The sequence below is a fragment of the Varanus komodoensis genome, unplaced genomic scaffold (genome assembly GCF_004798865.1).
Source record: "Varanus komodoensis strain SLA01 unplaced genomic scaffold, ASM479886v1 scaffold3, whole genome shotgun sequence".
NCBI lineage: Eukaryota > Metazoa > Chordata > Lepidosauria > Squamata > Varanidae > Varanus > Varanus komodoensis.
Genome location: NW_025335761.1, coordinates 12,062,048 through 12,087,838, shown reverse-complemented (window position 1 = coordinate 12,087,838; position 25,791 = coordinate 12,062,048). Strand labels below are relative to the sequence as shown.

General features: G+C 39.7%; 1 protein-coding gene across 5 annotated transcripts in view; it reads left to right on the top strand.

Moving 5' to 3' along the window:
• Positions 1 to 25,791, top strand: part of CKAP5 (cytoskeleton associated protein 5) — a 77,750-nt gene that overhangs the window by 9,440 nt on the left and 42,519 nt on the right. For 4 of the 5 annotated variants that reach the window (XM_044435809.1, XM_044435810.1, XM_044435812.1 and 1 more), the window contains exons 2-14: positions 3,270 to 3,361; positions 9,585 to 9,778; positions 12,011 to 12,217; positions 17,035 to 17,206; positions 18,603 to 18,735; positions 18,814 to 18,917; positions 19,567 to 19,680; positions 20,129 to 20,233; positions 20,709 to 20,798; positions 22,217 to 22,381; positions 23,406 to 23,534; positions 23,852 to 24,034; positions 25,397 to 25,510. In XM_044435809.1, the coding sequence (XP_044291744.1) occupies positions 3,305 to 3,361; positions 9,585 to 9,778; positions 12,011 to 12,217; positions 17,035 to 17,206; positions 18,603 to 18,735; positions 18,814 to 18,917; positions 19,567 to 19,680; positions 20,129 to 20,233; positions 20,709 to 20,798; positions 22,217 to 22,381; positions 23,406 to 23,534; positions 23,852 to 24,034; positions 25,397 to 25,510 (1,767 nt within the window). In that variant the 5' untranslated portion in view covers positions 3,270 to 3,304. Of the gene's footprint in view, positions 1 to 1,793; positions 1,813 to 3,269; positions 3,362 to 9,584; positions 9,779 to 12,010; positions 12,218 to 17,034; positions 17,207 to 18,602; positions 18,736 to 18,813; positions 18,918 to 19,566; positions 19,681 to 20,128; positions 20,234 to 20,708; positions 20,799 to 22,216; positions 22,382 to 23,405; positions 23,535 to 23,851; positions 24,035 to 25,396; positions 25,511 to 25,791 lie in introns of those variants that run through there. The other variant, XM_044435813.1, reaches the window with a different exon arrangement.

Sequence of the window (25,791 nt, the reverse complement as noted above, 5' to 3'; positions counted from 1 at the left end):
AACCAACAGGGATGTACTCCCCCTGTCCTTCTCCCTGCACAGGTCGTATTTATTTTTAAATAAAGTTTCTAGGAACCTTTAAGCATTCTTTGTCATGGTTCTAACTACTTGTAAGGAGGATTTCTCAGCCTAACATGTTTGTTTAGTGGGTAAATGCTTAAAATGGTTTTTGTTTTGGTAAATAAACTGCTGAAGCAAACTGTACTGCATTTGTGAAATAGAAACTTTTAAAATTTAGTAGCACTGTTCTTGAGCTTCTGACAAGTAACACCAGGACTCTTGTTTAGTACATTTCATTGCCTGTGGTCTCCTATAAATAACATGTTTGTACTTTTAAATGAATGCATTTCTTGGATTTGTTTTTAGCAAGATTATGGCAATAAAAAGGGACAGGAATGAAAAGGGAGATGTTGGGATTAGATAGGGCAGGATGATCCAACTTTTTGAACTTTGAGGGCTGTGTGAGGACTTTGACCAGAACCTAGGTGCTACACAGTGAATTAATTCCCATATCATAAGTTAAAGTGTTTGCAATATATTTATTTAATATACACAACTAGAAATCCCAGGCAACTCCTCCTTTGACCACAGCCCAAGCACAGTGACCATTTCTCTAGAATTATTCATCCTTTCTTCCCTGTTTCTCCTGCTCAGAGACTCTCCTATGTGACCCCCCTGCTCCTTCTTTCTTGGAGTTGGTGCACTGAGCTTCTTCTACTTGAGCCCATTCGTGTTGATGAGTGCAGAGGAGCTCAGCTCCCGAGTGCCTTTGTGCTTGTCAGCTGTAGCATAGCAGGGCATGCTGGGATGAGCTCTCATGAGGCTGCCAGCCTGACCTGCCCTCTTTCTGAGCCTCAGGAATTAGAGGAAAGGGACAGGATGGAATGGTGATCTCAGGAGAGTTCACTGCAATCATGCCCGTGCTGACACTGGGAGGTGGACTAGGAGGGGAATGGGGTAGGGGAGGGGTCCCAAGCAGCAAGGGAGGCACAGAACAAAAAACCCCTCATGTTTTCTATATGTTTTGCAACTGTATGAATTTTCAAAGGGATGTGTAGAACAAAAACAAACTATTGCTGAATATTTATTAGATTTATATCCCACTTTTTTCTTACAATCTCAAACAACTTACACCATTCTCTTTCTTCTCTCAATTTTATCCCCACAATAACAACCCTGTGAGGCAGGTTGGGCTGAGAGTCTGACTGACCCAAATTCACCCAGTTGGCTCTATGGTCAAACAGGGACTAGACTAGAACCAGGTCACCTGAGCCCCAGTCCTGCACTGTTAACCACTGAACCATGCTGGCTCATTAGCTACTTAGTGCTGGCTACTCTTCACAGATTATTAAGAAAGAAGTTTTTGCCCAAACTGGCATCTCTTTATGACAATACTGTGCAAGTCTTGGCAGACATCTTGTCCACATGCCCTTTCTGCTACTGACATTGGAATCAGTAGGATTTTCCAAAGCTAATGGCAGTATGGAAGAGATTATTTTTGCCAGAATCACAGCTAGGTTCTATCTCCCCTTCCTATGTACTGCAGTCCCAGTGAAAATTATTCCTCAGCAATGTTTTGCTTCTGACCAAAGCAGGAATGAGGAGCCTCTAGCTTTTGGCCAAATGTGGCCTCCAGGAGTTCCCCACCCAGCCTCCCAGCTTTTTATGCTATTGAGTTTTGAAGCCAATTAACCTTTAAATACCTTGCAAGTGTCAAGAGGCTGCAAAGGTTTTGAACTGTTGAATTTGTTGACAGGAGACCTGTTGAAAAGAACTTAAGGCATGCATTTTGTCAGCATGTGATATATCCTTGTGAGTAGACCTGTGTAGACTTGATATTTGGGGTGTTATTTGAAAGTGCTGCAGAGTAATCCAGTCCTCCTTATTTCTGAATAAACATGTAGAAGCCTTGTCCTTTTTGCTTCTGAGTAGGACTTAAATTATGATAATCACATCTGGCTCTGCACAGTCAGCCTTTGGCTCATCTTTCAAACAGAATATACCCTCCAATTTTCCATTTTGCAATTTGGCCCCAGGTTAAAAGGGTGCTCCACCCCTGGTCCGGACAGATAGTCAAAGCTTTGGTCAAAGCTTTCCGGGGAGCGGGAGCTGGGTGGGGGACAGCTGGCTTAGGAATTGGCTAATTTGTTTTATATAATGTGATGCCAAATGCAGACTTTCATTTGCAACTTGGATGTAATTGTACCTTTTTCCATATATAAAAATTACTAGTCTGCAGTGACAGCTGTGAAAATAGTTTGGAATGAATTTTTAAAAACGTTTGATTATTCGTCCCAGGATTGAGTGGCAGCTCTGTCATGCATCCGTGGTAGTAACACTTGACTCATTTCATAAGTAGCAATGTAGACTTGACATGCAAGTTAAGAAAAGGGAGGGTACTTGGCATTGATCAAATGCTAAAGCATGGGTCCTCAAACTACGGCCTGGGGGCCGGATCCAGCCCAACATGCCCATTTATCTGGCCCGCCATGCCCATTTGGACCTACCACGCATGCGCCTGCACCCATGTGCGTACCCGCCACCACCCACCTCGCCCCACGCACAGGGAAGCAGCGGCTTGCTCACTCAGAGAATATGATCTCCAAGCAAGCAAAAGCAAGCAAGCTGCCTCCTCGTGCATCCGCCTCACAGCGCGTGCCCGCCCCCGCCCCACCTTGCCTCCTCTTGCTGCGTGCGCCCACCTGCGCCTCGCCTCGCTGCATGCCCCTCACCCGCCCACGCGCCTCGCCAGCCCCACCTTTCCAGCCCGCGCCCAGCACCGGCACCTTTCAACTGGCCCCCTGGTGAAAAAGTTTGAGGACCCCGTGCTAAAGGAAAATCTATACCCCTTTTAGTACCCTATATTTTGCTCTGCAACATTGTGACTTGGCTGGTTCAGTTGACACTGCTTGTACTTCATGCTTTTTCAGTGCTGTGTGACAGCCGTATCCATTCACATTTTTTGTCATGCTCGTTGTACTTGTTTTTTCTTCAGCAAAGATTTGTTTAGCAAAGATAGTCAGAATGCTATGATAAGACAAGTATTTCATGCAGAATGTATGCATGTAAATATATCTCAAGAATGGAATTTGGACTCTGAATATATGGAATATACTAAACCATGCTTAAAATTTGCTGCTCTCACTTTATGGTTTGTGTTTTTCTTTGTACTGCAGCTTCACTCATTCTCTAATTATCCACAAATTCAATTCTGTCAACTTTCATTTTCCAGAAAATGAATAGTTTGTCTTTCTCTATTTTTTTCCTAGGAATTACTGGGAAGAATAACAAGAACTGAGACATCATGGGGGACGATAGTGAGTGGATGAAATTACCTATTGATCAGAAATGTGAACACAAGGTAAGATTAACTTTATCCTAAGAACTGTCTTTTCCTTCTCTAGCTAAATGCTGCTGCCTTTATTGAAAGAAGGCACTGTTGTTATCATCACTACTTAGAGGAAAGTTGTGAAACACAAGTCATTTTAACGAAGTTGTTCCCCACCCTGTTGTCTTTTTGGTTACTCTGGTTTGACTGTTAATTGTGTTCGTTGGTCTACTGACAATAGAAGGATAGCACAAGTTCTTTGTCACCTGGGTGCAGTCCTGAATATATGTAGATGACTTTGTTTCATTCTAGAAGCAAATTTGTCTCTCTATGCAGGATATCCCTGGTTCTTCAAAAGGCTACAGCAGAAAGAAACTTCTCTCTTGTTTTCTGTCCCAAATACTTTTAACTCTTTGCTTCACTTACCTTCTTGGCTAGTCATGTTTAAACAGGAATGATTTACACTTGCATAGGATAGGCCTATGTGGTAGAGACTTCTAAACACTATCAGAGTTATAAGACATCATATGAAAAAAAAAACCCTCTTCCAGCCATGCATGATCATTCCTAGGAAGGCCTCTTGTCTTGTGCCTCCAGCTGTGATTTCTCCTTGTCCATGTAGAAGTATCTATTTATTATTTATTTTCCCTTCTTTATTCTGCCTCATTTGTGGCCCTCAGGGCAGCTTACAACACTTAACATTTGAAACAATATGTATTACAACATAACCCGCACAGCCGCTTCTTTGACACTTCTTTCAGGTCCTCATTCCACATTCTAAGGCTTCTAGACCTCTTGGGCTGTCCTTCCAGTTGATCTGATTTGGGCTTTCCCAAAATCAGTTTTCCCACCAGTCATAAATAAGCTATTCATTTCCAAGATTTCTATGTTAAAGCCTCCATTGGTTTCTGAGGTATTATCAGAACTTTCTTTGCATGGGTTTAACAGTAGTCAGTCCAGTAGGCACCATTATTTTAAAAGGAGCGCAATCCTGGTTGTCTTAGCAGAGGCAAGAAAGACCTACCTTCTATGCAAGGTGGGGCCAATCTAAAACACATTTCTGTTCTTTAGAAAAGACTAAATTCTGGGTCTGCATTTCATGGTTATTCAGCCACTCCCAAGTTAGACTTTAGATCTGTGATTTGTTTTTCTATTTGATCCCCCGCCCCCCCCCACCAGTCCCATCAGTTCTTTGTTGGCAATGGGGGTGTTGAGGTAAATTTTCCTTTTAGTTACATGAGGGTTAGTTGGGAGACTGCCCTTATTTGTTGCCACAAAACACAATCCATTGTTTATGCCTTGAGGAAAAGCTACAGATTCAGTTTTGTTACCTATGGAGCAGTGTGGATTGGATTTAAATCAAATTGATTTAAATCAGAATTTAAATCATTAGTCAGTAAGATTAGAATTAAATCATGGTTTTCTGCATAATTTGCATGCTTGCCTGCCTTACCCATAGGTAGAAGAGCTTCATTAAAATATTCCCAGACTGGGTCTCTTTTACAGCCTGCTGCCTTTATAGGTTTTCTCTTCCAGGGAAACAATAATATGATAAACCTCAGGCTATACACAAAAAGATGGAAAGACTTGTGGAGTATTCTGCTCAAAAGGGTTCACTTTTATTTTTGCTGCTTGCTCCTTCCTCCTCACTATTAGCTTCTTGTGTGGATCTATTCCACTCAAAACAAGCACTTCTGATTCATTGAATTTTTTGAAACTTTAGCATCCACACTAGAACCAAGGTGAACTACTGAAAATACAGTGGTACCTCAGTTCATAAACAAAGTTCAGCAAAATTTTGCCTCCATTCACGAGCTCTGCATCAGGTGACAACTGTGATCACAGCCATGTTCTTGCACAAACATGATCACGATAGTGGCCATCTTCTCCACTCGCGGTCGCAGACAGACCTGTGGTCACTTGCTATGAAGCTTTTTTGTGTGCTTTTTAGCACATACAGTACTGTACAGTATTATTCAATCCTGCATGGCTCCAAAGAAAGTGCAGAGCAAGCATGGTGTTAAAAAGAATGTGCAGAGCGGTAATGAAGGTGACAAGAACGTGTAGAGCAAGAATGGTAAGAAGAAGGTTTTGAAGAAAATAACCGTTGAATTGAAGAAGGACATTGTAGAAAAGCATGAGCGTGATATTCATGTGACTGATCTGGCCTCATAGTACAAGATGGTGAAGTCGACAATCACGACTATTTTGAAGAATAAAGATGCCATCAAAGGAGCTGATGTGGCAAAAGGAGTAACAATGTTAACCAAGCAGAGGACACAAGTGCTGGAAGAGGTTGAAGAACTTTTGTTAGTGTTGTGGAATGAGAAACAGCTGGCATTAGTGAAGCTATGATCTGTGAAAAAGCCCAGGAAATTGCACAGTGAATTACAGCAAACAAACAAACAAAAAACAAACAAACAAACCACCCTCTGCACAAGTGCAACAAGTGTTGAATTTAAAGCCAGTAGAGGGTGGTTTGATAAATTCCCCAAGAAAAGTGGCATCCACAGTGTGATAAGACATGGTGAGGCTTCCAGTTCTGACAAGGCTGTTGCAGAAGCCTGCAAGAAAGAACCCGCGGAATTCATGAAGGTGAAAGGATATGTTGCTCAACAAGTGTTTCAACTGCGATGAAACAGGGCTCCTCTGGAAGGAGATGCTGAACAGAACCTATATCACGCAGGAGGAAAGGGCACTGCCGGGGCACAAGCCCATGAAGGACAGATTGACCCTTTTGCTGTGTGTGGATGCAAGCGTCGATCTGAAGATTAAGCCTCTACTGGTGCACCATTCCCAGACCCCTCGTGCATTCAAGGAACAGTATATGAACAAGGCCAGACTGCCTGTCATGTGGAGGGCCAATGTGAAGGCTTGGGTCACAAGACCCAATGGAATGGCTGCACGAGGCGTTTGCACCCACCGTTAAGAAATATCTTTCTGACAGCCAACTGCCTGAAAGGTGCCTTCTTCTGAGGGACAATGCCCCGGCACACCCTCCAGTCTTGGTGGATGATATGGATGCTGAGTATGACTTCATAAAGGTCAAATTCCTCACCCCCAACATGACAGCTCTTCTGCAGCCCATGGACCAGCAAATGATCTGCAACTTCAAAAAGCTGTACACAAAGGCGCTCTTCACCAGGTGTTTTAATGTCAGTGAAGAAACATCCTTGACTCTGAAAGAGTTCTGGAAGAAACATTTCAGTGTCCTCAACTGCATCAACCTCATTGACAAAGCCTGGGAAGATGTCACGTACCGGACCTTAAACTGAATGTGACTTTGAAGGGTCTGATGCACAGGTTGTGTCCATGGGCAAGAGTATGCATCTGAACATCAGTGGTACAGACATAGAGGAGCTTATTGAGGACCATAAGGAGGAACTGACAATGGAAGAACTTGCTGAACTCCAGAATGAGCAGCAGAAGGCGCTTGTTGAGGAGCATTCCACTGAGGAAGAAGAAGACAAGGGAGGAGGTTAGCAGTGATATGATACACTCCATTATGGAAAAATGGAATGAGTGCCAGGATTTCTTTGAGAAGCACCACCCCACCCCAACATAACTGTAACAAACAGAGTGTTGAATCTTATGAACATGGTCTCTCATTTCTGGAGGGTTATGCAGCACAGGAAAAAACAAGTGACTATAGACAGGTTTTTTCTTTTTTTGCCAAAATTGACCCCACAGCTAAGAGACAAAGAAGAGAGGAAACCCCTGAAAGGGGGACTCCCTCCAAACCCCCACCCCCCGTTAGTGTTCTCTCTATACTGCACTGTACTTTGTTTCAATTTTTTGTTATTAAAAAAATATTTATAGAACGGATTAACCTTATTTACATTGAACCTCATTGGAAAATTTGATTTGGTTCTTGACCAAAATCGGTTCATGACCACGTTCATAGGGTTCAGAACGGATAAACACTGAACCTTATTTACACTGAACCTTATGGGCAAATTTGACTCCGTTTGTGACCAATTTGGTTCACGACCAGAATCGTGGAACGAATTAAGTTCATGAACCTGGGTACCACTGTATCAATTTTCTATATAAGGAATTACTAATATATAGGGGTTTTCACAAGGCTCTTTAGGACTCAAGAATACCTGGTAGAAGCCTCTAATGACTGACTTGACTTCAGGCCAAATTCCTTAAGTCTCCACCCCAGTCCAGTGTCCTTACAGTCAGGTCCAACTTTTGGGTAAAATCTTCCTTTGACACCAAAGCTCCTCTTGCTGCTTGGATAGTTTATCTGGGTTTTTACTACCTACTTATATAATCTTCTAATGAGCCTCCTGACATAACATAGCCACCTGCTCCCTAATCCTGATTTTCATTAGGCACATATGGTTATCCCACAAAGAAATAATAGCTTTAGTTATCCACTTTCTCCTCAGCTTTCTCTTAGTCGTTTTAAAATACCACATGCCAACCAAGAGACCTTGGCTCTTACTCTCTACAGACTAACTCCCAGGTGTCATACTGTAACTCGCATTTCCCAGTTGCTCTTTTCTACCTTTCTAGAATCCCCAGTCAAACAGAATTGAATTTACCTGTTGCATATCCTGTCTAACAGTTTTCAAAATGATTGTGTGTCTCTTCCACTTCAGAACCTCACTAAGCAGCAAGCTACACAGACATTTGACAATAAAAAAGCCCAAGGTGTCAAAGTTGTTTGGATACATTATTGTCTTTCAGAAGCCACACAGTAAACATTATATACTGTTCCATTATATACCAGGCATGTCTTCACAGATGTACTTAACAAGTTGTTCTGAGCAGAGGCATACATGTTGAACCCCTCAGTTGGATAGATTTTAACATTCAACCAAGATTAGCACCTTAGGAATAGTAGTATGTGAAAGCTTTGACAATGGGAGGTAGACACACATTCCAAGGTTTATCTCTCAATCATTCCTTTCAAGGGTATCATAGCATAAGGTTATCCTGATAGACTGTTGTGGAGATAATTGATAGAGAATCTTCTAAAAAGAAGCATAGGAAGTAGCTTGAACTCCTCTGCTACCTCAGTATAGCCACTAGTCTTTCAGAAAAATAAAAAAGTTTGAATCTTCTAACCTTTTGCAGAGTGCTTTCAGTGTAAATTATGTTGAACAAGAACTGTCTGATATCAAAGTCACTGTGGTGTTCAGTAGTTTTTATGCATCATACTCAAATCTTTAAAGTTCTGCAGGCTGCTCATCCACACCAGTACTTCCGCCCTTTACTGAGACTCAGAGATCATTATCCCTTATAATATGATCTTTCCACTAGCTAATCCTGAACAGAAATTTAGCTAATTGTTCTGTAAGTTCCTAGATATCTCTGCACTGTACTCACCATGATCATTTTGTCCTAGTTGTTATATATTTTTAATCCATTTTGAATTTTTTTTTAAATGTACTATCAGTTTTAAAGATGTTTAAGATGGTGTATTTTATGCACTGTTGTGAACCACACAGAGAACTTTGACTGCTGATCAGCATAGTAAATAAATAGGCAAAGCTGCACATTTTGGCACTTTTCAGTTTCTCTGAGTCAGCTCCTAAGTTCATTTTTTCTTTAAACATGTATTTTTGGTTTTAATATATTTTTTCTCCCCAATATTGGAGCAGAAGCTGAGCATTCAAAGGGAAATCTATGGGTTTTGTCAATGGCAGAAATGAGGAAAGCTTACAGTTACATTTATTTTTGTTCCCTAAATTTAGGATATAAAACCTCCAAAATAAGCAGGTCCTTCCTTTGGATGAGCCCTTACATTTTCTGGTTTGGTGGGGAGCAGAATTCTTACCTTGATCTGTCACATATTTAATGTGTTTATTATAGAGCTGCCAAACTTGTTTATTGATGGCTTAAAATGGACTGCATGTATTCCTGTACTTTGTCTCAAATGAGACATGAGCCTAATTACTAACATGAATGTCTGAACCATGGTTGCAGCTCCAGCCATAACTGAGTAATATTTTCAGAACTACTTTTCAAATGTATTCTGAAGAGAAATAACTACATTGTTCACTTTTTGTCTTATGGCATAGCTAATAAATGTTTAACAGTGCAAGTGCAGAGGCAGGAAAACCATCAGTTTATGCTTATATATGAGTAGGTGTTGGAAAAACTGGTCCTCACAGACTGCTTTTATCTACTAATTCTTTACCTGTTCTAACAAGGAAAAAAGCAAACCAAAATTGCTCACTTGAGAAGTCACATTTTTGTTCAGTTAAGTAGAATTTTAACTGGTATCTTTCTATTTTTCTAGTTGTGGAAGGCCAGATTAAATGGATATGAAGAAGCTCTGAAGCTGTTTCAGAAGATAGAGGATGAGAAGAGCCCTGAATGGTCCAAGTATCTTGGACTTGTAAAGAAATTTGTGACAGACTCCAATGCAGTAGCTCAACTGAAGGGATTAGAAGCAGCACTTGCCTATGTTGAAAATGCTCATGTAGCGGGAAAGTAAGTCACTTGCTGTTGTACTTCAGTGCAATTCTTCTAGGAAGCTGTACCAACCTTTGTATCATTGGAAGAAAAAGATTGTATTAACTATAAGTTTTTCATCTTTTCCTGAGACTTGAGAAATGTTCCTGTAAGCTGCTATTCTTGCTCATAGTCCTTACATATATCTTCTTATTCCAAGGATTTACATCTCTTAATGAGGACTGCAAGAGCCTTGGTGAACATAATATTTTAAATGTTGTTTAATACTTACGTTGTGGTTATGCTTTGATTAGTTTTTCTAGAGCCTTGTGTATTATGGGTTTGATTGTTGGCTTTTATGGTTTAATTGTTGTGAATTATCCAGATAGCTTTGGCAACTTGGTGGTATAGAAATGTAATATTGGCTAAAAATTTAAAATGAAATCTATACACTCATTGTTATGAAAAAAAAAATCTGGCTTGTTCAGTTAAGACATTTGGAAAGATCTGGGCAACTGGGTTTCTGGGAATTCTAGGTTACCTGCAATGAGCATGGCTCACTGCCACACACAACTTGACAGCTTCTGCCAACAAGAAGCTTCATCTGCAGTTTCTTTACCATTAACATCCAAATGGAAATCCTTGGCTTGTGTTTCTGACAAGCCAGTATCCGAAACCTAAGAATAAATCCTGCTTCAGACTGCTTTATTGTTAATCCATTGACTTTGAGATACTATATTGTTTGTTCTAGAGCCAGTGCAGGGTCTGTTTTTTTCCCCCATGTTGTTAAATTCAAACTATTTTTTCTTACCTTCTGAAAGGTATTCTGATATAGCATCCTCATAAGAACATACTTAAGTGTAATTGATAGTCAGAAAAGCAACTGTTTGCATCACAGTTAAGCTCTCAAATAAGTAGCTGCTGAAAAGGTGATTGTGATCATTGCTTTCTTCCTGAAATTGACTAGAAATTATAGACAAATATACCCACATGCCTATTATTTCGAGGCTTAATCAAGTCTTGTTTTTTCTAAGTCTCACTTAGATTCCATATTACTTGTGCTGAGTAGAGGGAATGCTGGATGGAGATACCCAGCACTAGGCACAGTCTGAAAGTTTTTTGCATGTGTAGTTGAAGGAGCAAGATTGTGTGGGAGTTGTCTGGGTAGTGCTACAGCTGCAGTATGCTGGGTTGTGATCAAAGTTAAATATTTTCTTTGTAGTCTGGTTGTGATTGCAGTGCTGCTTCTGCCTGCAGACAGATGTAAATATTAAAAGAATTACCATTTGCAAAAATTGGGATTGATTTCAGTGGCTAAATTTGCATAAACTAAATACAATAAAACCAAGGTATCAAATCAGTAATGTGGGGGTGGTGGTTTCTTCAATTGATTCCTTAATTAATCAGTTTGATATACTTATTTGTATATAAACTTGTAGTGGCTAACAACAATCCTGATCAACTTGTTTACCTGTTACTTCAGATTTTTTGGTAGTATATTAATTTTGTTAAATTTTTACTTTGCATTAAAATAAGGGCATAGGTAGAAAATATTTTACTCATACTTAAATGTCTGTGTTTAGGAGGGGGGACAAAATACATCAGGAGATGGTAAATTTGTTCAACAGCAAGGGGCTTGTGGATTGCCTTAGAGCACATTCAGCTTTATCATTTGTTCATTACCCTGAGCAATGATTTGTATAATGGGCTCTGTTAAACTGAACTTCCAAAATAACTCAAGATGTGTGAGATCTTTTTGGAGGTAACTAAGCTTTAGTTAAGGCTTTAGTGTAGGAAAAATGACACAGATTCATGTGTGAGAATTATTATTACATTGCATTTACATCCCACTTTTTCCTCTTACGAGGAACTGAAGGCAGCTTACATGTGTTTTTGAATGGAAGAGAATGCTATTTTTCATGGAGGTGATTGTATATTGCTCAGGATTGGTATATGTCATTGGTAAATACCTCAGAATTCTTATATCCATTATAAATATGCATGAAATGTAATTGTAATTAGAATGAATGCTTAAATATAAGTTGAGTCAATTATCAGTGTATGTAAGAATGCAGCATTAAATGCAAAAAAAAAAAACAAATAGGAATGACTATTGTAATGTGATTGGAGGAGAAGTAATCTGTTTGTGTATGTCATACATGTGTATACACACACATCCCCAAAATAAAAGTAATTCTCCTGGGGAATAGAACTGTTAATTTTGGTGTGAGCTAAAATAATAGCATTGCTTCTTTTTGTTTTATTTTAAAGAACAACAGGAGAAGTGGTGTCTGGCGTTGTGAATAAAGTGTTCAATCAGCCTAAAGCTAGAGCCAAGGAGCTAGGCATAGACATATGTCTTATGTTTGTTGAAATTGAGAAGGGAGAAATTGTACAAGAAGAGCTGCTTAAGGGCTTGGACAACAAGAATCCCAAGATCATTGTAGCATGTATAGAGACACTGAGGAGAGCACTAAGGTAAGATAATCTGAAGTAACCATCATTCAGACCGGGCCAAAAACAAAAAAGTGATTACCAGTGGTAACTGAGAGAACTTGCTTTTTTTACATATTTGAAAGTACAGTAAAATTATTATAACTTCTTGAATAGAGAAACACATGAAGCTATTACCCTGATAAGAGTTCTGTAGGTTACACTACTGCCCAGAGGAGAGTGATACAATTTAACCGTTTTCCTTAAACCTTCCTGACAGTAGCACAGTTGTTTTGTGACTGGGTGTATTGTATTGCTGCATTTCAGATTATGAAAATAGCTGCTAAAGGCAAACCAAAGCCAACTGTAAAATAAAACTTTTGCCAGGATCCAAAGTTCAGAAGAAACTATTAAATGCCCCAATTTCTCCTAGAAAATAACTGGTTTTCCAGAAAAAAGTAATCTTAATTTTAAAAAGTTATAAAGGTAGAAAGCCAGTAATTATATAGGGGCTATCTAGTGTATTGCTCTGAATGTCACATATAGGATGTATTTGCTAGCTGGACAGAAATCACGGTATGTATTCAGTGTAAAGAATCCAAGGTAGTTGAACTGGAGAAGCAGAGAAAAGAAGAAACTTTGCTGGATGAGGCCGTTGAGGATGTAATAGTGGTGTCCCAATCTCTAGGAGGCAGCTGCTGTGTAGTCACAAAACAGGAGTCCTGGTGAAAGAAGGAGTCATTCTGAGGGAGAGGGATCCATTCTTCTAAAGATTAAAAGAAAACACTGTCATGCTGAGGATGTGTCTGTAGGGCGCTTTTGACTGTAGATGATTCAGTCATTGAACACATAGGTAGCTGGGCTTGTGGTGAACATATTGAAGAGATGGCAAATTCCCTGTCTGGTGTGGAGGTTGCTGATTCCATGTGCTATCTAGATAACAGATAGAGTTAATGGTTATATCCATTTTGGTATCTGTGACATGGAGAAGTGTACTCATAGAAACAGAACGAGTCAGAAAGGGCCTCCCGGGCCATCTAGTCTGACTCCTGGCTCCAGCCGGCTCTGCTCACGGCATGCCCACCATGTGCATGTCTAGCCTATCCTTGGTGGCCAGATTTACATTACCAGATAGGAAGTTGAAATCCAGGACCATCAAGTTAGTTTTCTGTGAAACACAGAGCCAGTAAGACAGATGTGGTGAAGAGTCTCAGTGCATGTATGAGATTGTGGTGTAGACATGAGGGATTCTGATTTTTTAGGTACTGAACAAAGGAATAGGGAAACAATTTGGGATGAACTGGGCTTGTGGAAGAGAGTCAGGCTTCGCTTGAACCAAAATGGAACAAGACTACTGGCCTTTAACTTTAAAAAGCTTACAGAGCCTATGAAGCATCCAGTTTGGGTTGAATGATTCCCAGGGGGTGCAGCTGAAAATGTTCCCAGTTGCTCAAATAGGGAGAGAGAAGGAATAAGCCAGGAATATATGTTGAAGTGTGGTAACAAGTCAAGAGAGGCTCCAAAGCAAAATGGGAAAGTTGAGTGTTTGGCTTTTAAAGGAGAAACTAGATATGGAAACCTGGTAGATGGGAATGAGTTCCTGCACTACAGTAATCTCTGGTTGTAAGCTCTCTGCAAAGGACAGAAGTGTGTACTGGAGGTGGTGTTTCACTATTTATCAAAAAGGCACAGGGGCAAGCGGACTAGAAAACTTAAAATTGTACTCTTCCACAGAAGCACTGTGTGTGACAGTACTGGGCCCCAAAAGCAATTTAGCATTAGGAACATGGTATTGCCCCTAGGATAAGATTAATCGTGATCTTGAGATGGAAAATGAGATTCTGGAGGCATCTAAACAAAATGTTGTTTTAATAATAGGTGGTTTCAGTTACTTTCATGTTGACTTGATACATGCATGTACCAGTGGTGACAAAGAAGTTAAATGCTTTGATGCCCCGAATGACTGTGCCCTAGAATAGTTGATCATAAACTAAAGAAGAGGCAACCCTGGATTTAAGCCTAGTGGTGTTGCTCCTGACCTAGTAGAAAATTTGAGTTTTGTTGAACCAGGAGCAAACAGTGACTATAGTTCTATTAGATTAAATTTATATTCAAGTGGAAAATTGCCATGAAAGTTCAACAGCGTCAAATGTGACTTTAAAAGAAGCTTCTCGAAAATTTAAGGAATGGGTAAAAAGGAAGTTGAAAGGGGGAATCAAAGTCAAACCTTTCCAAATGCTTGGAAGTTGCTCAAACCCCTAGTTAGGAAAGGAAGAACCAGGAGGTTGACATGGTTAATGAGCAGTTACTGGTGACTGGATAGATGACTACAGCTTGGACTTGCAAAAGGCTTATGACTATCTTGTCAAGGCTTCCTGAGTAACATTTGCTGTCAAGGAATAAGAGGGTCCTCCTGTGGATCAGCAACTGGTTATAGAATAGAAAGCTGAGAGTATGAATGGTAAATGCTTCTAGTGGAGGGATTTAAGTAGTGGGATATCACGGGGAACTTTATTAGGACCAAAAATTTTCAAGTTTTTCATAATATTCTGAAAATAGAGTGAGCAGTGAGGTGTCCAGGTTTGCTAATGATGCCAAATTATTTAGGGCAGTCAGAACAAAAAGGGACTGCAAAAAGCTCCAAAGGGATCTCTTCAAAACAGGCAAATGTAAGCATCCAGATGGCAGATAGGACTCAATGTAAGCTGTGTAAAGTGCTGTGTTTAAAGGCAAAAAATCCTCATGTCAAGTATACACTGATAGATTTGAGCTAGCAGTGCTACTCACCAAGAAAGAGATTTTGGGATTGTGGTGATGAAAATGTCTGTTCAGTGTGCAGATGCTGTGGAAAAAAAAGGCAAATTCTAAACTGAACACTACCAATTACATGCTGAGTCTGGGACTATTGTAACCGCTTGGCTTAGAAACAAGGTGCATAAGGGGAGCCATGATAGAGGTATGCACAATGATGCATGGGGTGGAGAAAGTAGGAAAAGAAACATGATTTTTCCTCCTTCAAATTAGTAGAACCTGAAGAATTAGCTAGTAGAATTGGCATCCCATGAAGCTGATTGGTGGAAAATTCTGCACACAAAAAAGGGGAAATATTTGACGGAATGCATTATTAAAATATGGACTTCCCTATTACAAGATGTAGTGATGGCTACTGGTTTGGATGGTATTACAAGGGACTGACACATTCAGTGGCTATGTCACTGGAAGCCGGGAATATGAACAGAACAATACTGTTTCATTCATGTCCTGCTTGTGGGCTTCATGTGGGCAGCTGATTGGCCATTGTATGAACAGAATACTGCACTAGACCATTTCTCATGTGTTAAGTTTTCAGCAAAATAATATCCTCCTTTGGTAGTTTATGTCCAATCTTGTTATCAGTGATATAGTCAAATTTTATTGAAGTTTTAATAAAATTAAAAGGTTTTACATAGAAATGGTTCAGCATAACTATTCCCTAAATAACAAAATAAAATCTCCCCTTCTTACAATGTAGACTAAGTGGAACCATGCGTAATTATATCTAATATTCTTGGAATATTGAGGGAAACCACAATATGGGTAAACATCTGATTCCAGAATCTTTTCATAATAGTTGTACAAGCTCACATCATCAACGCCCATGCGAGCATTGCACTCTCCAGCAATAATAAAGACTGTGTCAGGATCTGATGGTTCAAGAGGTTCAGTATAATTAGCAGTTACTAGAGGGGTGGGGGGGTTTGGGGGGGAATATAAACTTTGACCAGCATGAGATGAGTTTTCAGGAAAGTAACATAAACAGTGGTTGCAATAGGATTGCATGGGCTCATAGTTGTGGCTACCTCTAACTTTGTGGAAATAAAGCAACTCCACCACTGGCCCAACCACCTTTCCTAGAGCATAATAGTAGCCTCCTTTGGCCAGTGTCCTTATCAAGTTCATCAATTTAATCTTCTGCTTGAGCATCTGCATGTTAGGAAACTCTCTGCGTAAATGCTGCTTCACATAACTGCTACAGTAATAGCTTGTCCCTAAGCTCCTCATCGGCAGCTGTTAGATGTATTTGGCTCCATCTCCCTCTCTTTGTGCCTGTTATTTCCCTCTGCTGCTTTGTTATTAGCTGTCACATTTACATATGAGTTATGGAGCAGTGAGTGGGATCGCTAAATGTACATGCATTTCAAGACAGCAAGGGGACTGAATGGGTAAACATGCACATTTTAAGGCAGAAAATTAAGGTGAATCAGTGTAAATATGCAAATTTCAAGGCAGAGCTGTAAAACTAGGGAGAAATTAGAATTCCTAGCAGTGGATACTTACTGCCGAGCACTTACCAGAACCGTTTTTTTTTTTTAAATTGTAAATGTGTTCAGGGTATTTTCCTGTAGCCTTTCTTCAAGGTTTCTATTAAAATGCATTAAAAATCCATCCTGAGGCAGAAGGCACTGAGAAGGGATGAAAGAAAGCAGTGCTGTTACTAACAAGATTGTGGGATGTAGCAGGCATTTTCAGCACTCTTACTGAATAGCAGCCTAGTTGATCCTGACAGTCAACAATAAAATGGTCCTGTCAGGTTCAACAGGTCACAATAAGCCACCCTCAGAGCAAGCTACTCTAAACAACCCTAGTGCAAGCTATGGGTTCTCAAGGTGGCTAGTTAGCACAAAACAAAACCTAGCAGCCCATGACAAGAAAAACTGCTCTGAATTTGGACTTCTTACTACTCTCCTAAGATCAGCCCATTGTGGTTCAGCATGATGTGCAAACTAGGTGAATATTCAAAAGTATGCTGAGTATATATCTGCCAGAAGGTGCTAGTCTACAATGTAGATTTCTGACAATATTATAACTATCTTTCATTTCAGTGAATTTGGTTCAAAAATAATCTCACTTAAGCCAATAATCAAAGTGTTGCCAAAACTCTTTGAGTCTCGAGAGAAGGCTGTTCGAGATGAAGCCAAACTTCTTGCTGTTGAAATTTATCGATGGATAAGAGATGCTCTCAGGCCTCCTTTACAGAATATAAACTCTCTTCAGGTAAGTTCAGCAAGAAGAGGTCAGTCAACAAAGCATGATACATTTTGTTAGAGCAGTATCCAGAGCAATGGTGCCACTAATGTAAATTATGCCAGCATGGACAATTTCAGGCATGATATAAATAGTGCATGCTGTGGGAAGAGAATTTTTTGGGTAACCAGTCATGTCAGCAACTATTGGCATTGTGTTCAGTTATTTATACTAAGTTAATTTCAAGGTCAAATGCCAAGTTATGGAAAGCAATAGATGTCTTGCTGCCTTCAGCAATTCAGTGTAACCCATTAGCCACCTATTCAAAGTAGAACTCTTATGCTGATTGTGGAGAGGTTTCAAAAAGCAGCAGGAAGAAAGAATGCTTTTGTACTTTAGTGGTGCATTTGTGCTTTTATTGGGCCCCCTTTTTTAGTGAAAGACTGATTTGTAAATAAAAGCTTTGTTAGCAAATATGGAAAGGTGATCCTAGCAAATAAGGACAAGGTTCTGTGGGAAGCAAGGCTGAAAATTAAACCAACCCCTGCTTGAATGAATGTGTTTGTAATGAATGCTTTCTATTAGAAAATGTTAGGAAAATAAAGTTTTGGTGCATGTGTTTTTGAATTTCTTAATCCCAGTCTTCAAATTATTCTATGTATAATTCAAACATACAGCTGAAGTCATAGTAGTTGTATAATATATTTTTTTCTCAAGCTGGTAATTAAGTACTGCTCCAAAATGGACAGTGCTATCAAATAATATTTTGCCTTATACATGGTGATATGTCATAAGACAAAGGAAATTATCTTTAAACTGTTACCACTGACTGGGTTCAGACAACACAATAACTCACACACAAGAGATTGAATATAGGTTGAACATGCATTGAATGTGAGTTCTTGAACCATAGGATGTTACTGAAATGTGGGTTATCTTGTTGCCTAAGCCCAGCTGTATTAACAGACCATGGTTTGTTAATTACTAAGAATATGCAACTTCATAGCCCAACAACCATTATTTTTATTCTTTGGTTGTTTGTGGTTAGCAAACCATGGCTGTCAACAACAGTCATGTATTGAACTAACAATGCCAGGCCCCCTTGGAAGTTTTGAGTATAGGTTTTTGATACTGTCTGGACCCAGACTTTTTTTAGTGGAGGCTTTAAGTGTCCTATGTCCTTTTAATATTCACTGAATGTAATTTGACAAAGTAATTAAGCTAAACCAGTGATTATGGCAATATGTTGATGATCTTCCACCCCTAGTTCTCTTTTAGTAGATCACATAGGATTTTAAGCGTACTTACATTTTATAGACGGAAGGAAAAATGTTACTGGTGACAGGGGCAAACAGCAATGTCTCCAGGTCAGTAGCATAGCATTACACATGAGTTTATAATTTAATAGCTTTTTCAATCCATACAGTTAAAAGAACTAGAAGAAGAATGGGTAAAACTGCCATCATCTGCTCCCAAGCAGACCAGGTTCCTTCGCTCCCAGCAAGAAATGAAAGCAAAGTTTGAGCAGCAACAGGCAGCTGGTGGGGATGCAGATGGAGGTAACTTTGCTGACTCAAGTCAGATTAAACTGTCCAGAAAATATGTTTGATAGTTTCTACTAATAGCTCTTTTTGCAGGAGGAGATGATGGAGATGAGGCTGTTGCACAGGTGGATGCTTACGAACTTCTGGAAGCTGTTGAAATTCTCTCCAAGCTTCCTAAAGATTTTTATGACAAAATAGTAAGTGCTAATACAGATACCATTGGTTCTTTTTGATCTTTCTTTGTACCTTAGTTGGTAAATTTATATGCCCAGTTTCCTTGCACAAGTGGCTGTCTTATTCCATGTGTACTATAGGAATCTTCAAAATAGTTTAATTACTTAGTTCTCTGACTCTCAAATGACTTCAAGTGCAAGGACATACAAGCATCTGGTGGGAGCTCTTGTATTGTATAATTGACAAGTGTATAACTATGACTCAAAATAATTAGAGTGCTTCATTCTTCTTGGGTTTGTATAAGCCATGAGGATGCCTTTCCCTCTTGTATACATAGATCATGGAACATGACCAAAGTGTCACTTCCTTGGCAGTGCGTATTTGCAGACATAAAGCAGGCTGTGTGTTCAAAACATTGGATGCCTGTATTTAGTAACAGTGCATATATAGCTCTAACTTTGGTTGTGGTGTTAAAAGTCTTATTCATTATGTAGAAGAATTATGCTGTAGATGCAGAAAGCATGTCTGTAAGGTCAACTCCACCTGAAAATAGTTTATCTTAAAGAAAATTGACCAAAAGGTTTTGGTGTGTGTATCTATCTATCTATCTATCTATCTATCTATCTATCTATCTATCTATCTGGATATTGATATAAATGGTTTGTATTGCAGGAGGCCAAAAAATGGCAGGAGAGGAAAGAAGCTTTGGAAGCAGTGGAAGTGCTTGTTAAAAATCCCAAACTGGAAGCGGGAGACTATGCAGACTTGGTGAAAGTTCTTAAGAAGGCAAGAATCTATGTTGCCCAAATGGACCTTGCAAGGCCTCAGTATTAATATACTTAAAGATGGTTTGGGGCTCTTATTGGTAAACATGGAGTGTGATTATGGATTATGTTTATTCATTGACTTGGTTAGTTAATGAAACAAATCTTTACTGCCTGCATGGAAATAGATTAATAAGTATTTGTGTCTTTTACACACACGCACACACACGCACAGAGTGAGGGGGTGTAAGAGACAGCATTGTCATCCAGGTGTCAATAGCTCAGCATCCACACAGTCTGAAAATTTAATTTGTGGAAGTGCTCTTTATATAGGTAATGCAGCATGAGATTGGGTGAAGTAGTGAGAAAACACAGATTATTTTAGTTTGAGCTAGCTTGAACTATCAATTTGAGGCTGTCTGTAGTTAGTCTGTATATTATTGGACTGTAATGTTCCTTTTTCCTTACAGGTTGTTGGAAAGGACACCAATGTGATGTTGGTTGCTTTGGCTGCCAAATGCCTTGCTGGACTAGCTACTGGTCTCAGGAAGAAATTTGGACAATATGCAGGCCATGTAAGTAATGCGGGTACTATGCATCCTGCAAATGACTGCATAAAATAAAGTTTATGAGGAAGAGTCTGCTAGGGCTTAGCACTTTTTCTAGTTTCTGCTGTTTCTAGTTTCTGCTGGGATGCGTCATCCTCTGGAGACATAGGGAAAAAGGGTCTTGTGGAGGGCTTTCTTCCTCTTTGGTCTTTTTGTTCCTTTGCTTTAATCTTCTCTTGATTAGAGTAAACAAACGGAGAATGTTTTTTCAGTGAAGACTAAAGGACCACATCTAAAATCTGCCCTTTTTAGAGGGTTGTCCTGTCTAGACTGCAGCTGCTTTGTTTCAGTGTTCCTTGATATAGCAAAATATAAGATTTAAACAGTTTCCTTTCCTGTATATAGGACAGATGTCTCTTTTTCTTGTTATGCTGTGGGAGAGTGTAGTGTACAAAAATAAATCAAGCAGTCCAAAACTTAACACTTCTGTAATATCTTATAGGTTGTCCCAACTATCTTAGAGAAGTTCAAGGAGAAAAAGCCTCAGGTGGTACAAGCCTTGCAAGAAGCCATTGATGCAATCTTCCTCACTGTAAGTCCATAGCAATCAATATTCTAAGCAATACTGGCAGACTGCCTTGGTTGCCCCGTGTGATGACCTTTACCAGGAAAAAGATGGGGTAGTACGACCCTCTTGATTCTCCTGGACTTCTCAGCAGCTTTTGATACCATCAACAATGGTATCCTTCTGGATAGGTTGGCTGGGCTAGGAGTATGAGACACTGCATTGCGGTGGTTCTGCTCCTACTTGACCAGCCAATTCCAGAAGGTAGTGCTAGGGGGATTATTGCTCTGTGCTATGCAGTTATGCCAGGGGGTACTGCAGGATTCTCTTTTATCCCCTGTGCTATTTGTCATCTACATGAAACTATATTAAATCACTGGGGGAGGTTGTCCACAGATATTGTGCTGAGGTACCACCAATATGCAGATGACACCCAGCTGTATCTCTCTTTCCTCAAAGGCAGGTGAGGTAGTGGCTGCTGCGAATCAGTGTCTGAGCATGGTAAAGGGTTGGATGAGGACCAGCAAACTAAGACTCATCCAGAAGAGATGGAAGTGTTATTGGGTGGTTCATCTATCCAGTTGGATGATATTCAACCTCTTCTGGATAGGTCTGCACTCCCCCTAAAAGGCAGTGTTCATAGTTTGGGGGTACTTCTGAACCCAGAGTTGTCACTTGAGGCACAAGTGGACTCTGTGGCATGGAACACCTTTTATCAGCTTAAGCTGATATACCAAATATGACCTTATCTGGACAGAGAGAACCTAATCATGCTCTGGTAACCTCTTGTTTGGATTACTGCAATGCACTGTGTGTGGGGCTGCCTTTGAAATGGTCCAGAAACTTCAACTGATCCAAAACAGGACAGCTGGGCTGTTAAAGGGGACTGGCTTGCATGAACACATTGCACCAGTCTTCTTCCAGCTATACTGACTGCCAGCTGGAGTCCAGGTCGGAGTCAAAGTGTTAGTGCTAACATTCAGAGCCCTAAACAGCTTGGGGCCAGGTTCTCTGAAGGATCACCTCTTCCCATATGTACCTACACAGACCCTGAGGTCATTTTCAGGGGTTCTTCTCTAGGAGTCCTTTCCAAACGAAGTGAGGTGGGTGGGTGGCTGGAGGAGGGCCTTTTCATTTGGGTCACCCTAGTTTTGGAATGAGCTCCTTAAAGAGGTGCACCTGGTGTCTACTTTGGGGAAAACTTTTTAAATTTTCCCATTATTTTAATTAACTTTTAAACTGCTTTATTCTGTGCTGGTACTGTGCTTCTTTGCTGAATCATAGTAATTGCTAATATGGTTTTTTTCTTTTAAGATAATTTGTATGTGCAATTTTAACGTTTGTTTAATTTTAACTTAATTGCCCAGAGAACTTCAGCTATTGGGCAGTATTAAAATGAAACAAATAGATGGCTAAAAGTAAACTCTCTTATCTCACCATTTTAGACCACATTGCAAAATCTTAGTGAGGATATATTGGCTGTGATGGATAACAAAAACCCAACAATCAAGCAACAGACATCACTTTTCATTGCAAGAAGTTTTCGCCATTGCACGCCTTCTACCCTTCCCAAGAGCCTGCTGAAACCTTTCTGTGCTGCTCTTCTCAAGGTAAAACAAGTTCTGCAGTTAAAGTCTGCACTTGAAATAATGTTGTAAAAACCTGGGTCAGGATGGAAGTAGCAAGTGGGAAGGTATACCCACAAGTAATCTTTGTGCTAAACTGCAGCAAAATGATGAAATGTGCTGAGAAATTATGTTTCAGCCAGCTAAAAAAGTAACAAGCAGTTTTCCTTGCCTCTGGAAGCTGCAGACAGGAAATTAGGTGATAGGGCTGCATTTAGTGCCTGCATAAGGAAGAGCCCAGGTAACCTGGCTGGAAACTCTGACTATATTTTTATGTTTGGCATACTCTGATATTGGTTCAAAAAGATAGTTTTTCTGAGCCAGGCCTGTTTCTGGAACGTAGGGTGTCACTTGGAGGTGAGAAAATATCAGTATGTTTTCAAGTAACATGCCGATACTGCATTTCTTCTTCAAAGAATTTCCCCCATTTCCCTCTCCAAAAATAGCAACAGTATCTTACTCCAATATCTGCAGTCACAATAAAATAAATGCTGCTACCATATCTTCATTTTTTGTCAGTGGTGAAGATTACCCAGGAGTGGGTTATCCACTTCCACTTGCTTTATAGAGAGGGCTGTACAAATGATTCATCCTCTTCAGTAGGAAGCAATTTCTGTTTCATCCCTGCTTGCTTCAAACCCACAAAGCTTTCTATAGATCTCAAGCTCTGAACTATTTTTTGTCATGCTGTCAGCTAGATTCATTGATAAGTTGCTCAATCATTTATCCTGATACTTGAAAAAATCTTTCTAAAAATAAGCCTTAATTCCCTTAATATTTATATGTTCAGGATTTTTTAATTAAAACACAAAGATCTTACTCGTTTAACTGTCTGTGTTCACTGTTTGTGCTGTGTTTATACAAAATCCAGCAATTCAGTTAAATTTTAAGAACCAAAATAGTTTTACTTGAATACTAAGTGCTTAAATGCCTTTGGAAAAGAACTTTGTATTAAGGATGAACTAGAAACCTAGTTGGCTGAATATTCATTCCTTTTCTTTGCCAACAGCATATTAATGATTCAGCTCCGGAAGTTAGAGATGCTGCATTTGAAGCCCTGGGAACTGCCCTGAAGGTGGCAGGTGAGAAAGCTGTGAACCCTTTCCTAGCAGATGTGGACAAACTGAAACTTGACCGGGTAAGTCACACTACATCACGCTGGCACTGTTTAAATACAGCAGCAGTGGGAAAGGTAGAATATATTAAAGTAATTCTACAACTCTCATCAGCCCAGCCAGTTGGCGCTTGAGTTTCCAGCAGCTTTGTGTGAACTTGATATAAGATTAGGTTCTGTGAAACTACATAGTGCATGTATTAAATAAATTGTATTTTTGCAGTAACAAAGCCTTTAACACTTTAAAAATATTTTACAGGGTTCTAGCTATTAGAGAGTGTTAAGAATTACACAGTGAAGGTTTACCTTAATGTTCATGGTATCCTTATTCTGTCTGCTAGATTAAAGAATGTGCTGAAAAAGTGGAGCCTGCTGGTGCTGGTCGGGTTAGTGGAGGAACTGACAGAAAAGAGAACAAACCTGCTGCTGGAAAAGCTCCAGCTCTATCAGGGGCTGCAGGGGACAAAGATACAAAAGATAACCTGGCCAAAGCTGGTCCATTGAAAAAGGCACCAGCTGCTAAGGTATGAACAACTAATTTGTCTAAAATATTAATGGTCCTGCATTAATATAATGAACTAATTGCATTTTCACAAATCTTTCAGAAGTGATTCAGTGGCTGCTTGCTTTTATTCAAGAGTTAATGGTTGTGCCAGAGAACTACCAAATTGGATCCTGTGCCCTAAATACAATACACACCTGAAATGAAGTCAGGATTCCCATATTTGCTTTTTAATTGTTTAAAACTTGGATCCCACATTTTCAACTCTTGTAAAACATTCTGAGTGTCCTAACATATAAATTATATAAATAGAAGCAAAATTTAAGTCAGTTAAAATGTTTATGCATGTGTGAGGTAGGGAGTTTTCCCATCCTGGGCATCACAACAGAAAAGGCTTTTTCACAAGTTCCAGTCAACTGCATCTCAAGTGGTAGTGAAATGTGAAAAAGGCAACTCCCCAGCTTCAGTGGATGGGCAGAATCATATTGCAGCAGACGACATATTACCCATTCTTTTCTGAAGAAGTTTTAGGTTTTAAAAGTAGCAACCAGAACTTTGAATTGCCACCAGTAACAGACTAGCAAACAGTGAAGTTATCATAATGACAGAACCCTCCAAAAATTTTAAAGTTCCAGTATAACTGTTGGCACTGTGTTTTATATCAGTTGAAATTTATAAATCTTCGTGAAGGTATCCCTTAGGAGAAAACTTCATAGTGCCCGAGTCAGTTATGAAGGCACATGTGACCTGGGCCTTCTACTGTATTTCTTAAGCTGAAGTTCACTCTTGCACCAACATTTAATAAAAGCATTCTAGGATACATTCTCATTTACTGGCTCCCTGTCTTCTGTGATATCTTCTTCCTAAGGCATCACTGTTTGGAGCAGCTACATTGTACATTATTTTTGCCAAGTCCTGTCTCTCCTCTTGTCTGCTATATTTTGGAAAGCTGGAAGTTCATAATAGACCATATAAGAATCAAATATTCTTAATGCTGAAGCTATAATAATGTGATAATCATTAGCCGTGTAGATGACTGTCTGGTAAAGGCAGTCTTGAAAATTAGCATGGTTTGGCTTCAGAAAAATGCCAGCAGAAAGGGGGTGCAGAGAAGATAACTTTCCTGCCTAACCTTCTCCTAAGAGCCCTCCGAAAAGACTCATCTAGGGTCAAGAAAGCATGGTGAACAGGATGAGTAATGGCTTGGGGACAAGGATGCCAGAAATTGAGTGGAAGGCACCTGTATGTCTGAAGCTCCCGTTTCCTTCAGCTGGCATTTCTCTGACTATGACAGATTGTCTTTCTCCCCTTTCTTTTTTTCTATCCAAAGAATGGTTTTTAAAAAATCATATGCAGTGTACTCTTGTATCCTCTTTCCACTTAGGCTGGTGGCCCATCTAAGAAGGGCAAACAAGCTGCAGCTGGTACAGCAGGAAGTGCTGCAACAAAGGGCAAAAAAGCAGCTGAAATAAAGGAGATATTCGAGCCAGAGCTCTCAGTATGTACTTCATTTTGTGTGGGAAAATCAGTGCAATAACCTGTACTTTAAAGAAAAACACCTTTTCATCTAGTTCTCATTGAAGACAGTGATGATCAATCATTTGATATACAGTTATGTTTAAAACAACTGGCATGACAATGAAGAGTCATTCAATGTGGCATGAATGGTATTTCTAATCAAATGAAGCCAAAATTAGTATGGTCAGCATTTCTGTTTCAGTGGGCTCTTGCCTGTGTGCTGCTTTAAGTTACTTTTGAAGACCAACTGAAATCCATTGT